The sequence below is a fragment of the Diadema antillarum genome, unplaced genomic scaffold (assembly GCF_040938485.1).
Source record: "Diadema antillarum isolate AM-2024a unplaced genomic scaffold, OU_Dant_1.0 scf00000081, whole genome shotgun sequence".
Taxonomy (NCBI): Eukaryota; Metazoa; Echinodermata; class Echinoidea; order Diadematoida; family Diadematidae; genus Diadema; species Diadema antillarum.
Window position 1 is genome coordinate 531,714 of NW_027270970.1, and position 17,158 is coordinate 548,871.

A 17,158-nucleotide genomic window follows, 5' to 3' on the forward strand; every position below is an offset into this window, starting at 1 on the left:
CTGCAGGATTTTTTTAAAACTTGGTGTATACGTACATTACCCAATAGAGATTCTCTGGGAATTTTTTTTTTTTTTTTTGCTACAGCTAAAAAGGTCTAAGGTCAAAAGGTCAAAGATCAAGTGAAAGTTCTGAACTTTACTTCTTTCCCCATATCTCAGAAGTGGCTCAAGTTATCTTGAAATTTAGTATTATTTATGCATGTTCTGCCTACTATTCAATACAGAAATTGCACTTTTTATCCATACCTTGAAAATTACTCAATGCATTAACTTATAAAGTCAATTAAAAGTCCTCAAATCCCCAAATACATGCTCCTTCATTCATCCAATTTTAAAAAGCCTAGGTCAAGGAAGGTGAACATTCAACACATTTGTGACAAGCATGTCATTTTAATATTTTGCCAATTATGTGAAACTGTCATCACACATTGTCCACATGTACTATAGACCTATTAGGAGAATCATGCATTATGGCGGAGGCATACCAGTCGCTACATTTCTAGTCTTGATTTACTACTGTGCCAGTATTACTGAATAAAAGCATGTATCACACTTTTATACATCACAATGTTTCAGAAGAAGTTTCAGAATCTTCTTATTGTTACTGAAGTGATGCTACTATCATTTTATTTTTGTTTTCACTTGCTCTGTTGACTGACAGGAGCACAATAAGATTAATGTCCACAAGTTCTTGGCCGGCATGCGCCTGGAAGCAGTCAATCCTAAAGCCCCATCACAAATCTGTCCAGCCACTGTGACCGACGTCTTCAATGTGTACTTCTTCCGGGTGACGATTGATGACCTTCGACCCGAAGTAGAGAGGGAGGAGATTAGGGTGACGTGTCATGGCATGTCTGGCGGAATCTTCCCTGTCGGCTGGGCTCACCAAAACGGAGTGGCAGTAACGCCACCAAAAGGTATGAATAATGTAAACACTTTGCAGCCCCACAATGATGCTGGCTTTGAGATTTGTAGGCTACTCACTTGATGGTAATCTTGCGCTGTGGTGATCATCTGTACCTCCTGAAAATATTATTAGTTTAACAAGTTGAAGAGTAACTGCAAATGCACAATATTTGCAAATGACAAGGTGGGAATGGAGTTCGACATCCTCTACCTCATTGCAAATTATCCAAATCTTTCCTCTTGGAATTCTTTTTTCTTTTGGTAATGTTAAGTGAAACCACTTGTATGAAATTAAAGCCTTACATGCAAGAGACACCAGTTTAAAAAAAAAAAAAAAAGCAACAAACAAAACTTGATGATGACAGATATTCCCCAAAACAGATAGTAGTGAAATGGAGTGGCGTGACATTTTGTTGATTTTTGCTTGCAGTCCAAATGTTTAGCATTTTTTACCTATATAAGTCTCACAAATGTCTCTCTAATTTAGCAACCTGTAATATCAACATTAAAACCAACCAAGATGAAATTCTCAACTGATAACACACTGATGCTATGGAAACAGATGCATACTTCATGTATTACTTTTGTTGATTGAAATAAATAAAATTGAATTGAATTGAATTGAAATAGCTCTGCTCATGAGCTCCTGTAGAGTTAATTTATGGACTATGAATCTCATCTCTAACTAGAAAAGCAATTGGAGAGCACAGACCTCCGCCAAGGTAGCAACTCATTTCCACCCTTACATGCATGCAGTTTTTCCCAAAATAAAGCCTTTTGTTTATGTCATTGTACGGCACCTTCATCCAGCAGAGCATGTGCTTCAGTGCGTGTATGTAAACCTCCAGCACGCACAGCTTCAACCCCAAGTTCGTTGACCTTAATGCCAAAAGATGAAAAATCCTTCAAAAATCCATCAAAATTCCCGGATCACTACCAAAATTGAGTGAGGTGTTCCTTATGTCAAAATCGACTTTTTATGCACGTTTCATTATAATCCGTACACAACTTTTTGAGTTATTTGCAAACAGACAAACCAGCGCCGATGATCACTTAACCTCCTCCTTCCGTGGCGGAGGTAACTATGCTAGGATTCTTAGTGTATGCAATGCTCATATGGTCAGAGGCTTAGCTGCATTCTTATCCCACTGAATAGTGCTGTCCAATGGTGTGACAGGAACCAGGGGTCTGTTTCATTAAGTCATCATATAAAAGTCTTGACATAAATCTCAGAATGACAAAAGTCGCTCATTTGTAGCTATGTGAGACTTTCAAAGAGAAGTAAAATCCATCTCATGAACTCATTCATAAGTGTGTCTTATGAGCGAAAAGTATCTCGTTAAACTTTCATGAAATGTACCCCAGCATGGCAATCCTGTCTCTCTGTGCTACTGTAGGTAGAAATAGAATACACCTGACCTCTCACATTTGACATGAATTATTCCTGCACTCTTTCTGGACGTGTTTTACAGGTTTCCTACAGCAAGGAAACCACTTTGACTGGAATGCTTACTTGCGACACGTGAAGGGAAAACCTGCTCACAGAGCCCTATTCAAATTGGTAAGTGTACAGATTGTCATTTGTGATGACAACTTTGGTATCAATTAGTCTCAATAAAAGCCAGTGTCATCCTGTATTTTCTATCTATATGTTTAGCTATCTATCTGTCCATCCCTTCATTCCTCCATTTTATTCATTCTTTCATGCATTTATACATTCATCTTTCACTCCATCAACCTATCTGCTTATCTACAAATTTATCTACTGATCTACAAATCTATCTACTGATCTACCTATCTATCTATTTATCTATCTATGTTTCTATCTATCTGATCTATTTTGTTTTGTTTTGTTTAGTTGTGATGATTTTGTTTGCTTCATATCATCCCAATTGATTCCCTGACCAGAAGTTTGAAACTTTGCATGTTTTCTATCGATGCCTCTAAAATACTTCTTTCTTGCAAGGAGATTAGAGTTTGGAAGTACAGAGATTACTTACTATATTGTGGCATGACACCTCGAGATTAAAGAATAAACATAACAGTTGTGATGGAAATGTCTCCTTGTGTTTGTGATTGCCCACAGAATACTGAACATGACTTCCAGCATGGGATGAAGCTTGAGGCCGTTAACCCATTCAACGCCAACCAGGTGTGTCCGGCCACGGTGACCAAGATTGCTGGCCGCCACATGTGGCTCCATTTCGATGGCAGCAAGTTGCCAAACCACATCGTTGACGTGGAGTCTACGGATATCTTCCCAGTGGGTTGGTGTGATAGCAGTGGCCATCACCTACGCACTCCCAAAAAGCTGCTGGGTGAGTCAGGGTTTGTGATCAGTTTGCCACCAGGCTTAAAGGGGAAGTCAGGGCCAGCTGAAAGTTAGTCTCAACAGAAAGAGTAACATTTTATAACACAACATTAAAGATGTGATTAGAATTGAATGTAAATCAGGGATGTTGTGAAATTGTTGAAGTTGAACAGTTGAATTAATGATTTCCTCACATCAATATTTCCATGGATCATGTTCTAAAAAAACTGATGATTTTTTTTTTCTTTCTGCTATAGAAGTGTTAAACATGATATAATTCTTGGCTGAATAACTTCAAAATAATGATTTGATAGTTAGAAATTAAGATTTGAGACTGGGGCATAATTGAATTTGAACAAAAAAAGAAGAAGAAAAGTTTGAAGTTTGAAGATTTGTGTCCGAACTATGCAGCAAGTTATTAGCAAGTGACCGCTTGCTTCACAAGGATAAATGCATGCGACATTTAACCTAGTGTGCGTGAAATAAACCTCTGTAGAAGCACAAAGTAATTTGCTAAACATTCATTTCTTTTTTAACATATCAACGATACAACGGTCTCTGTATGAAAATTGTGTTCATGGTCTTCTGATGTGAGTATGTTGTCTATTTTTGCTTCTGCCAGTAACGTGCCATACATGATGTATGTATTTCTTTCCACAGCACGAAAGACAAAGAGGGTGGCTATCGTATGGCCAGAAAAAATGAGGTGGGTATGGCTTTGTGACTTATTTTTTGTTTGTATAGCTGTGTAAGTGCTCATCAGTGAGTAATATAAAGCAAAGAGCCCTGAAAATTCTTCTGTTTTATGAATTATCTTTACATGATTATGGTTAATACAGTTATGTATGCTTTTTACAGTGAAAGATAAAAATGAATTATAATATTGTTGTGTTTTAAGTACATTTGTGAGCATTTCTCTGGGAAGCTATAACACATCACCTTTAGTTCTATCACAGACATATTGAGTACAACAGAAGTAGATATGTCTGCAGCAAGATTGCCAGAAGCATGTAATGGAGTAGTTTGTCTGTCCCAAGTATGTCGTGAGCAATTAATAGGATATAGACCCATCAGATTTGTGTTTAAAGGGGATGGCTAGTAACTGATCAGTGGGAATCAGTGGGAATGCTGGGGGATGATTGTTCCAATCCTTGTGGGATTCATTTAAGAGTACATTATATATCTATTGTAGTGTGAAAATTATTTACTTCAGAATGGTCTCATTTTTAAGTTATGTGCAGTGCAGTTCAATGTTTCCAGGTTAGCATGCCTGTACAGTGATGGGGCGATCGTTAACGGGCCGTTAGGGATTGGAACAATCATCCCCAGCATTCCCACTGATTCCCACTGATCAGTTACTGGCCATCAGTGGTCAGTGAAGTTGTATGGTGTCAGGAGGAAATTCATAAAGTTTCAAGGAATGCAATATCAACCTGAAGTAGATATGGTATGAAATGTGAATGTAAGTCAGGAGACACGTACAATCCCATTCTTCATCAGTTTGTAAGCTGCTTAATGGTCTTGCACTGATCACATTTGCCATTACTATGTCTTTGTAGGTTGACCCCAATGAGCCCAGGTCGTGACCTCTACCACAGAGTTCGGGAGGTGAGAGAAGCAGCTAGAGACGAGGATGGAGCTGAGGAAGGTATGGATGATCATTAAAGGACAAGTTCACCTTCATATACATAAGGATTGAGAGAATGCAGCAATATTAGTAGAATACATCGGTAAAAGTTTGAGGAAAATCGGACAATCCGTTCAAAAGTTATGAATTTTTAAAGTATCTGTGCAGTCACTGCTGGATGAGAAGACTACTACAGTGTGTGATGTCACATGCGTACAACGATATAAGGAAAATACAAAGAGAATTTCACAAAACTTTACTTTTTTATTAAAGTGCACACTTCTTCGACTTGTTACTGACGTATATTAAGGGTAATATTATTCCCCCTGCCTTCTAAAAGAGAGAAGTCGAGTGCTCTTTTGTTATGCGAGAAAAATGGAAAAACATTGATTTTTCTTTATTCTTTCTTTATATCATTGTACTCATGTGACATCACAAGCTAAAGTAGTCTTTTCATCCAGCCGTGACTGAGCAGAAACTTCACAAATTCATAACTTTTGAACGGATTGTCCGTTTTTCCTCAAACTCTCACTGATGTGTTCTTCTAATATTGCTGCATTAACTCTACCCACATGTCTATGAAGGTGAACTTGTCCTTTAAATGATAAGCTTACAATGAATGATGTGCAGGAAGTACTGACATAACTTGCATTAAATCCAGCATTTTTGTCATATGTGAGGTGCTTGTATACTTAGGATGCTGGGCTGTATTTATACACTGGCCCAGCAACTCATCAAAGAAGTAATATGCTTCCTTGTCAAGAAATATCAAAGGCAAAGTCTACTCCATGTTCAAGTTATTTTCAATAAAAGAAAAAAGTCAAATAGAACGGCAACAGTTTGAGTAGAATGATATCGAAAGTAAAAAAGATCTGGAGTTGAAGGTTTTATATTTTTTTCATATCGTGGTTGCATTCACACATGCAATTTAATGAGGGGAGGAAGTCAAACTCCCATTAGTTTTACAAACTGAAAATATAGATTTTTATTAAGTATTAAGGTCTTTAAGAGGAAAGAGTTGAGCTACATTTTGAAGACTGAGATAATTTGATAAGAAGCATTTAATTTTTAAAAAGTAATATTTAAAGAGAATTTAGGCAAGATTTGTAAACAAAAAGGATATTAGCAATTCCTGCAGGCGTAGTTTTTGGGTAAGTTTGTATGAGAACTTATAGACAGTTCAATGATTTGAAATGACACCAAAATTTCTGTGTGGTATCTAAAACAAATCTGTCATGAATGATGAACCCTTTAAATGGTAGATCCCAATGTCTTCTGGTGCAGAACAATTCAAATTCTGTCTGTGATTGTAGTGCTTTATCTCCATCATGTCTTTTTAAGTTTTCAAATCTCTGTGATTTCAATTCATGACTGCTTGTAGCTAAGCCTTTTTTTCAAGCAACAGATTTCATCAATGATAATAACCTCATCCTAAGCATCTGTTCCACATTTAAATCTTCATTCATTCTCGTTTGCCTTATACGCTCACCAGACTGGATCGACAAGGTGTACTACAACCACAAGTGTTTCTCAGGCCCGTACCTGAACAAGGGTCGCATCGCTGAGCTGCCCAAGTCAGTGGGGCCTGGTATGGTACCCCTGGTGCTTCGAGAGGTCCTCCATATGCTCATCAATGCGGCCTACAAGCCTCCCAGGGTGCTGCGGGAGCTTCAGGTTGAGAATGAGGAGACAGCAGGGATGAATGGTTCCCTACACGTCATGAAGGCAAAGTTAGTGCAAACCAACTCTTGTCACTCTAGCGTTAGGCAGAAATAACCGTAGACAGCTAGATTTTTTCCAAATGCATGAAATTCTTCCGTCAAGATGTTTTCATTGCAACTGATTGACAAATTGCCCTACATCGACAAATAAGCACTGAATTGATCAGTGTTTTAGTAGAAGCCATGATAAAAAATCATGGGTGTACATACTCGAGCAGGATTCAAACTTAGGACCTCCGGACAGGCATCATCTCCACTAGACCACTGAGCTTTCGCCCGACAGTAAGTGTTGGTTCTAATCCTTATGACATGCAATGGGTACTGCGTAATCATTCAAATTCATGAAATTCTTCCATCGAGATGTTTTCACTGCAACTGATTGAAACTTGCTGTCGAGCGCAAGCTCGGTGGTCTAGTGGAAATGACACCTGTCCAGTGATCAGGAGGTCGTAGGTTCGAATCCTGTTGAGTATTTACGCCCATGATTGTTTATCGTGGCTACTACTAAAACACTGATCAATTCAGTGCTTATTTACGTCGATGTAGGGCAATTTGTCAATCAGTTGTGACAGCTAGATTTGGTGTTCAGATAGACTCTGCTTTGATGGTTTCTCGTATTGATGAAAATTGAGCAGTTAATATACTCGTAATAGAAATATGGATAGATAACTGGATGAATAGGAAAATTGTACTTCATAGATACATAGTTTGTACACTGTACACTGTTTTCAAGGGAGAGAAAGAATGTGATGAAATATGATGGTATATTAATAGTTGCTGTTTTTGTTTATAAGAGTTGTGCTGTTTTTGTTAATTTCTCCCAGTCCTCAATTGCTCTTTCAGTCATAGGGTGATGAATCAATTAACCTATATCGCCATATTTTGCAGAAGTTGAGTGAGTTATTTATTGCATGGAATTGTAGAACTTTGTGATGGGGAGAATGGGGGTGAATTACAAAGAAAAAATTCTGGAAACAGTCACAGTTGACAGGCTTGACAATTCTCCTAGGTGGTTATACAGTCAGCACGTGTCTTTAATAGTAATAGTACTGTGTATATCAGAAGATGAAGAATAGGTGAGCAAGTTTGCATTGTGGGTTGTAACAGCATGTCATTATTGATTTGTGTGTGTGTGTTGAATATTCCAATGTGTTTTGATATAATAATCATTGTTTGGTCAATTTGATATCACACAAATTAAAATTGCTTTGCATGAGGTGCAATGACCACTTTATCCACATGGCTTGAATGACTTATGGACAGATATGTTGGATATTTTTAAAAATTTAATGTGCTGTGCTTGCATGAAATACCTTTTTTTTTTTTTGTTCATTTGGAGTTATGAACTTTAAGCTAAACTGTCAAAAATACTCCATTTTGCAGGTACAAGGGCAAAAGCTACCATGCCATGATAGAGCTGTGTAAGACAGCCAGTGAGGTGCCAGGTTTTCTTCGCAGCACCTGTCTGAACCTGGAGTGTTGTCCCAACCTGGTCTCCCTCAACCAGGTCACTGACACCTGCCCTGAACAGTGCTTTAACCTGACCAAGAGCAAGTACAGTGAGTTTAGCTCTACCCACCTTTTTATCCAACTCCAATCATACCACACCCTGCTCCACATACTTCGTACATGTCAGTCATTTTCATAGACCCCCTGTATAGTATTTCTCATCTTATTACAGCCTATTACAGTCTTACAACAAATCACTTTTAATACCTCCTCCTGTCAATACACAATCTTATGGTTCTAGAGCTTTTCAGTCAGCATCACCTCAACTCTGGAACAGTTTACCTGAATACTTGAAACAAACAGACTCAGTAGACAAATTTAACTCCATGTTAAAAACGTAATTGTTTATTGAGTAGTATTATGAGTGTGTCTTATGTCTTATACCCTTACTGAAACTGTACCTTCTTCTTCTTTCTCTCTTTCCTTTCCTCTTCCTCTCTTTCTATTGTTTTCTTTTTCCAATAGCGCTTAGAGACATTTTATGTAATAACGCACTATATAAATGTTGTGAATTATTGATTATTATTATTATTATTTGTGCAATGCAGAGTGTGGTACTTTATAAGTTGTTATTTTTGTGAATGATGAGGTAATAGACAATATTTCGCGAAATGTTACTTTTTCGGATTGACACAAGGCTATTGTAAATGCACTATTACCCTAGTGCATGGCGATATTTTCGCGTGTTGTTAACTCTTTATGTGCCACGTTCGCACGTCCCACTCAGTCGACGGCGTGCCAACTTCGCATATTCCGCTCAAACACACTAATCCGCTTAAGCCGATCAAAAAATCGCCTAATCCTGCGGTACAATGAAAGTTTTTCTCGCGCTTTTGTTCCTTTTACATACAGCCTGCATTCTATGTGGTGATTTACTATCAAGCGGTGTTCCCAACTAAATTTGCATGTAAATTTTATGTTTCTCTCATGGTTTCATGTGCAAAAGCCATGCCTTTACAGTAATGTAGCAACTGGTCATTAAAAAACTAAATAGAAATAGATTTGTCATACAATTTATATCAAAGCAAAGCTTAGCATTCCTCTTCAACTTTGCTCACTATTATGTCCAGCTTAACAGAAATTTGTAGAACTTATATAGATTGGAAAACAGAATTCTTTCTCAAAGCATGACTACTTTCATGTCTCAGAATAACGTGGCACACAGGGGGTTTCCACCATGGCAAATAAAGAGTTAAATTTGCGGTCCATCTGTGATTTGCGAAATTCGCGAAAATAACAGCTTACTAGTATACAGTATGTCTGCTGCACTGCTGTAGTTATCTTGGTATAACTATCTGCTGTTTATTTTCATCTTTGCCTTCTGTATCTACATCTTAAAACATAAGATGATATATTGATATCAAAACTAACAACAGTTCCACTCATCATGTGTGTTTCTTGGTGAAACCGAGTGCTATTGATTTTTGACAAGTGAGCTCTCTCTTAAACTGAGATGTATTTTTGACATGACTGCTCCTTCTTTCAGTCCAAGCCTATGGCAGGAAGCACAAGATGGTGCGTATTGGCAGACCTCCGGGCTGCAAGCCAGCAAAGACGGCCGAGAAGAAGGGAGGCCCGGGACGAAAGCGCAAGAAGCGCCGGCAGCTCTTCATCCACCGCAAGAAGCACAACCTAAAGACGGAGTCTCCAGAGCAAGGCAGGGGTGACCCAGCCACACCCAGGGGTGATGGGGTTGCTGGTGGTGGGGGTCCCGAGGCTGAGGCTAGGAGGAGAGAGGTGATGCATTCAGCCAAGAAACCATTGGTCAGTGTGGCCAAGGCCTTGCTTGACTCGGCCAAAAGAACAAAGGTCAGTTGCTATACTGATATCCGTTACATTCTTGACTAAAATGAAACTTATAACATTATTATTGATGAATTCTTATTCACAAAGAAATAAACACATGAGGAGTGTCTTTGAACTGATTGAACACACATCCCTGTGGAAACTTGTATGTAAAGTTTTATCAGAAGGATTTCAATGTACTAGGAATCATAGATTTCAAGAATGTTCTTAGACTCCGGGAATAAACTACAGGAACACACACCCATCCACTGGGAAATTCATTGGTCACTGTATTGTCTCACAAGATACTCGCCTGTCGTTATTTCCTTGAGTGAAACAAACATGTTTGGGAGTTATATGCCCCTATATCTCTTTTAGTTTCAGTCAGTATTGATTTGATATAGACAAATTTACAAAATGGGGATTTCAATAACGAATGTTAACACAAGAAACTTACTTTACTCATTGCAATATCTCTCTCTCTCTCTATCTGTCTATCCACCAATCTATCTGTCTATCTTTATCTATCTCCACCTATCTATCTCTCTATATATGCCACCATCTGTCTCTACCTATCTTTCTCTCTCTATCTGTCTGTCTATCTGTCTCTCTATCTATCTATCTGTCTATCTATCTATCTATCTATCTATCTATATCTATATCTATTTATCTATATCTATTTCTATCCATCTTTCTATCTATATCTATTCATCTATTTCTATCGATCTATCTATCTATCTATCTATCTATATCTATTCATCTATTTATCTATTTCTAACCATCTTTCTATATATATATATCTCTATCCATCTCTCTATCTATCTGTCTGTCCATATCTTTCTATCTATATCTCTGTCTATCTATCTATCTCTCTATCTATCCATCTATCTATCTATCTATCTATCTATCTATCTATCTATCTATCTATCTATCTCCTGTCTCCTGTCTTTCTTATTATCCTTCTCCCACAGCTTCAGCACAGTGCCCCCAAGCTGGTGCTCCCCCACCGAGAGCGAGGCACCAAGATGAAGACGTTTGCTGCCCGCCTGACGTCCTCCCGGGCCCAGAAGAAGGAAGAAGAGCGTCAGAGGCAAGAGGAGCAGGAACGGCTGCTGATGGAGCAGCATCAGAAACGGCAGAAACAGCAGCAACAGGAGCAGGAGCGCCACAAGCACAAACATACCAAAGACAAAAAGCCTGTGAGTCCCTCTCCTCTTCACAAATGATGATGATGATGATGATGATGATGATGATGATGATGATGATGATGATGATGGTGATGGTGATGATGATGGTGATGATGATGGTGATGGTGATGATGATGATGGTGATGATGATGGTGATGGTGGTGATGGTGGTGATGCTGACGATGGTGATGATGCTGATGATGGTGATGATGATGATGACGTCTTATTTACCCAGGGTAGCCTACCAGATGGCTGTGCCATTGTTATTACCCTAGCGTCGCCAGGTACCCATTTATACACCTGGGTTGAGGGACATAGTGGGTTAAAACATCTTGTCCAAGGACGTAAGCACTGGGCAGGATTTGAACTCGGGTCCTCGGAATGAGAGTCAGGAGTCTTATCCACTATGCCACAGCGCCTCCATGATGATGAGCTTTATTGCAAAATGGGTTAAGAACCATTTCTAAACAATTAAATGTAAGTCAGTCATCAGACGGAGCAAAATAAAACTTTCCATTTATGCCTCGCTTGCTATAAACGAGGGATATTCTTGATGTTATGATAAAAATATATTCCATATTTTCTTACTATTTTCTTGTCTTCTAGCAGCTTTAATTGCAAATTTCTCAAATTAAGGAGAGTGGAGTTAACTCTGTTTGCTATCAAACTCTTCATTATCTTTAGTCTGAACATTTGATTTGAGAGTGACAAAAGTACAAACCAGGTATACAAAGAAGCATACAACCCTTTCCCACACTATCCTATGTTTTTATTCTAATTTTTGCCAGTGTCAAGGTACCTACCCCCTTAAGATCTTATGTTCTTGCAAGAAATTTGACACCCACTGTTTTGATCTGCACTACCACATTCAAGTAAGATTTAGTGGAAGTTATGACGACTTCCTAGCCTTCATTGTTCTTCCTGCCTGCCAAAATGATATTTCAACTAGGAGATTCAAGTGTGAAACTTCCTTGCTGTCACCATTTCAGTTTTTTATGAGACTGCCATAGTCTTGTGAGTTGACTCCTTTTGCTATATATGTGTGTTTGTGTTTCAAACTATTGTAGTTTTCCTTAGCTGCATTTATTGAAACAATGTTCATAGCAAAAGTGGATAGATGTGGTCCAGCAAATTATTTGCTTTTACCCTCTGATAATCTAGTGACTATTTTGGAAATTTAAACTTCTACAGAATACGGGCGTTATTCAGCGACCAAATGAGAGCGAAAACACCCTTCACCTTGACAGCAACCCACTGCACTGGAGTGTAGACAAAGTGGTCAAGTTCATCAAGAAGACTGACTGTGCCCCTCTTGCCAAAATCTTCAAGGAGCAGGTAAGATTCTGCCCCCCTCTCAGACAAACCATGACCCCCTCTGCCCCCCCCCCCCCACAGACCCTGCCCGCCTCTCAGACCCTGCCCGCCTCTCAGACAGCCTCTGACCCCCCCCCCCCCACCGACAGATTCTGCCCCCTCTCAGACAGACTCTGCTCCCCCCCCCCTCCCGACACACTGTGCCCCCCTCTCAGACTTGACATGCAGATGAAGTGGTGGTTGTGAAAGTATACTTTGTTGGAAACTAGGCAAACTTTGTTCAAGTCATTTGTTCACAGTACATGCATTCTCTTAACTCTTCAATGTGATTGAAAAGTTTGAACCAACCATGAGTGTGTATGGCAGTGGAATAAGGCATTTTATCCCCAATGCGTAAAAGTTCTCTGTCCCATGGTTGTGTGCTTACAGCCATTTATTCAATTTTGGTTTGCTTTAATTCGAAGGATGTGCATAGGAGTAAGCGTACGTGTGATGACATGATAGATTTCTTTTTAATTTTCATGAATGCTCTGTGCTTGTGGGCAAGAAAAAGCTTCATCCCAGACTCTTATCTCATTTCAGTCTCCTTTCATGCAGATGGGGTGAGATGAGGCGATGTTACATAGAAGTAGATTTTTATTTTTCCATTCTTTGGCATCAATGAAGGGCAATTTATCAATCAGCTGCAACAATTTTTTTTCTTGCATTTTACAGCAGTACCTATTTCTGGCATATACTCTTTGTCATCTTCAGAAGCCATAGACATATGATATACGTCAAGAAATTTGCAATCAGAATCACCAGACTTTTATGTCCGTGGCATTTTAGTCCCCATGTTTTCCTTGATATGCAAAAAAAGGTTAACATTTGCACGGCATCACATTGCTACAATGTTGCAGAAAAGCAGGACTTACATAACTGATTCCAATGGAAATAAATTCACAAGTAAAACTGGGTTGGATTATTTGTTTGCCATTTGTACAATTCACATGAAATCTCTGTATCGTAGAATAGGGTATAGAAGATATCATAGCCACATGTTGTTTGGTGATAAACAAGTTTAAAATCCAATTTCGGATTAAACTTTGCTCGCTGGGAAAAAAAAAAAAAATTCCACTGGTGAGGAAAGATGAATGAACCATACTGTGAAAGCACTGGGTATATGGCCAACTTTCTTTATGTCTTATTACAATGGGTCTGCATTTTAGAAATCTTGATCAATTTGTAACAAGAGAGGGCTGCATAGACTTCACAAAATAGTTGTTTGCAAATCACCAAAATAGAAATGGGATTTATTTGAAGCAATATAACTATTGATATGTATGGCCTCTTGCTTACGTATGCACCGGTCTCTATGGGTTCACATATTGATGCTTCTGGAGCAGGTATGTAGGAGTTTTGTCCTTAAGTGAAGGCCTGATGCAAGTGAATGTTGAATGTCAGTGTAGTCCAGAAGCCATACAAATTCTGTCATATTTGTACGTAATGATAATGCTTTACTTATTCACACACCCTTTAAAGTTACTGCTCTCAAATTAGTATAGTTTCAGTCGTTTAGAAAATGGTAAAGTCATGACATTTCAACATTATTGCTTATAACAGTAAAACTTTACCAGTAATTATGATCAGGATGAAAGTAATGGAGCATGTGATTGATGTGAGTGAATGCAGGTTGCATGTTCATCCTTCTTTAGCATTTCCAAGTGAATAGATGTCTATTCTCTTATAAATTACTTAAGTCGGATGGTAAATGCATCATGTAATGCTTTACAAATGACAGTACATATCACATGGGATTTATCTTTGAGGCCATCAGTTAATCTTACAATGAGATTTCTTTATTCATGGACTCTACCATGCTTTATAAATGAACACTGGTCTTGTTTCCTTTTTCTTAATTTCTCTTTGTTTTTCATTAATTATGATGATTGCAATTTTGACAAATTAGAAAGCAAGAAAACACATAGAGCATGTAATCTGAGAAGCTGTTAAAGTCATACACACCGTGCAGATTTGCAATATGGTGCAATGAGTGGGCAGAGAACAAGCCAAATTATTCAGAGCCTTTTGGGAAAGATGTTGCGAGATACATAACTTAGTTGCCTGAATGAGATACACGTATTGATGATATGTCTGACGCAGTTTGGGATCACACTGAAAATTTGATCATATACAGCGAGCTTGGAGGAATTGAGCAATAAATATTTCACTTTTCAAAACTGCCCAAACGTAGTGAGCTATCCATTTGAAATATTTACAGTGCACCCTATTTTATGAGCTAAAGGCTTTTGTGCTCACACAGATATGCATGATTGGGACTACCTGAGCAAACCAGAGAGAGATGATTTTATAAACCCCAAATTAGAATGTTTAAATCTCTGTAGAGAAATAGTTTGAACTCATGTTCATCAGGTGATATGCTAAAAAAATATATTAAAAAAATAAAAAAAATCATGCATGTACAGGATCACTTACTTGATACAAATTTTTACCTTTAAATCCAAATGTTTATTACCACCCATATGACTCCACACAGAAAGAAATGAATGCACAGATAAACACTGACAATGTTGACAAATTTTTTGTCTTACGTTTGTTATCGTGTGGGTTTGTTTGTTTGTTTGTTTGGTCAGGAGATTGATGGTCAAGCCCTGCTGCTGCTGACCCTACCCACCGTCCAGGAATGCATGGAGCTGAAACTTGGACCGGCCATCAAGCTGTGCCACCACATCGAAAGGGTGAAGATCGCCTTCTACGAACAGTATGCATCGTAGCGTGGCTGGCGGGAAATCTTTCTCTTCTCCCCAGGAGTGAGGTGTGAGGAAAAATGAGTACTCTGGAAGACATGAAGTGAGCCCGAGGGCGCTGTTTGCAAAGGATGATCAGTGCAAAGAGTGTATGAGACGGAATACAGCTTACCCAGTGATCTCATACATGTGATGATGTCACCTCCTCCCCAATGCAGAGCATGGTGTCTAGTTTCTGCTCACCCTAGAGGACCTGTGCTGCCAAAAAAATGCAGTTTTTGTGAGAGTTCACACTGTGAATTGCATTGCTACAAGCTTTGAGCATTATTTCTTTACTCAGGAATGCCACATCTTTGTGCGGTTGCAACTGACTTTTGTAATGACGGACGAAGGCTTTGCTTGCAAACCAATGAATGGAGTGGGACTAAAGGAGAGGAGAGCTTTGCTTCACTGTGTAGTTCAAACTTTCAAACAAGTGCCACATTGGAGTGCAATACGACGATGAACCCATGAGCTTCATGCATTCAAGCGTATGGTTCAATGTGCCCGGTTGATACCATTTGCTGACTATTGCTAGTCACCGTCACCTTTTGTGCTTGTGCCACATGAGAGGATAAGAAAATTAATGGATGATTCAGATTATCATATGTTATATTTCCCCTTTCAAGCTTTTGCAAGTGCCAAAACGAGCAGACATGCTAAACATAACCTATTCTGGATAATCAGTGTTTTGTCCACTTCAAGAGAAAACAACCCTCCATCAGCGAATTGAGTCCATTGGTTGTCCATTTGAAGATGCTGTGGTTCTCTGTTACATCCCTGAGCTACGGGAAATCGATGTAAAGCTCTCCAGCTTAGTCCAGACATGATATGACAAGGCATAGAAAGCATGATGCAGTACTGGCACTGTGTGCATAGCATACAAGGCCTCTCTGTCAGTGGTGTTACTAGACAATATCGGTCATAGTTTACCTCCTGATTTCACCCAGTATGAAACTATTTTTAAATTAACTTTGAAGTGACATGTCATATTGATGGGCGTTAATATTCCACCAGAACTGCTTTTTGTGACAGGTGTTAGTTACTGCCCGACCTTCTTTTTTTTTTTTTTTTCAAAAATGCAGCTTAGGGTGAGGGTACATGCCATCATATTGGCTGGCTTACCAGCTGGAAAATTCTTATAACAGAGTGAGTATGAGAAAAAAAAAATCTTAAGATGCACTTTGGTCCTACCACTGTCTTTCTATAGTGCTTCAAAGATATGGAAAAAATGGTATCTGTGCTTGTAAAGAGCTGATGTAAACATTACATTGAAGCTAATTCATATTTGGCTGCCTCATAACTCTTGTCACATCTATCTGTGTTTGAATTAGTTTAGAGTAGTACATATCATGTTTCATTTTTGGTTTTGTGTTTTGTTTTGTTTTGTTTTTTACTATGGACATGCTCAGTGCTAGCTGGTGTTTTTTATAGTGGACAATTCAGTACAGTGTGTGTCTGTGTAGATTTTAGTGAAGGCAAAAGAGAAAAAAATAACACCATCAAGTTCTGATTGATTGAATGTAGGAATGTATCTTGTCCTCTTGTACATGCCTATTGATGGATGTGATATGTCATGCTTTGTCAAAACTATGATTTAGACTGGTCACGTTGCCACTTTTAAGTTACCTGCATGTCATTGTTTTGGCCACTCAAGATTTATTTGTAAATTTTGCTTTCCTTTGAAAAGACGAAACTTACTGCATTACCTGGTAGACATTAGAGAAGCAGTCAAAACAGTTCCCTGTTTTCTGTTTCTGAATTTCACATGAGGTGTGTTGTCATGGGAAATACTTCAAGTAGCTCATCAAGCTTATATGAAATCATCTTCTAATCTGTCCCAGGATTCATTTCTTAGTGGGTCCTGCTTTATGAAATGAATTGCTCAGAGAGATTCAGTTTACAACAAAAGTGATGAGCCTGCATCAATGCAGTACTTTTTGTTTCATTTGGGAAGAATCTACCAGAAAACCAAAATCAAATGCATTGATTGAGGATGGCAAAAATAATTG

The 17,158-nt window shown here is 38.6% G+C and overlaps 1 protein-coding gene across 1 annotated transcript in view; it reads left to right on the forward strand.

The window, feature by feature from the left end:
* LOC139717694 (uncharacterized) overlaps positions 1–16,086 on the forward strand; it is a 39,325-nt gene extending 23,239 nt beyond the window's left edge. The window contains exons 12-22 of the mRNA XM_071629195.1: positions 662–917; positions 2,379–2,467; positions 2,993–3,224; positions 3,878–3,923; positions 4,777–4,865; positions 6,337–6,574; positions 7,949–8,124; positions 9,561–9,883; positions 10,831–11,058; positions 12,238–12,381; positions 14,994–16,086. Of these exons, the coding sequence (XP_071485296.1) occupies positions 662–917; positions 2,379–2,467; positions 2,993–3,224; positions 3,878–3,923; positions 4,777–4,865; positions 6,337–6,574; positions 7,949–8,124; positions 9,561–9,883; positions 10,831–11,058; positions 12,238–12,381; positions 14,994–15,134 (1,962 nt within the window). The 3' untranslated portion in view covers positions 15,135–16,086. The remainder of the gene's footprint in view (positions 1–661; positions 918–2,378; positions 2,468–2,992; positions 3,225–3,877; positions 3,924–4,776; positions 4,866–6,336; positions 6,575–7,948; positions 8,125–9,560; positions 9,884–10,830; positions 11,059–12,237; positions 12,382–14,993) is intronic.
* Positions 16,087–17,158: the final 1,072 nt, after the last annotated feature.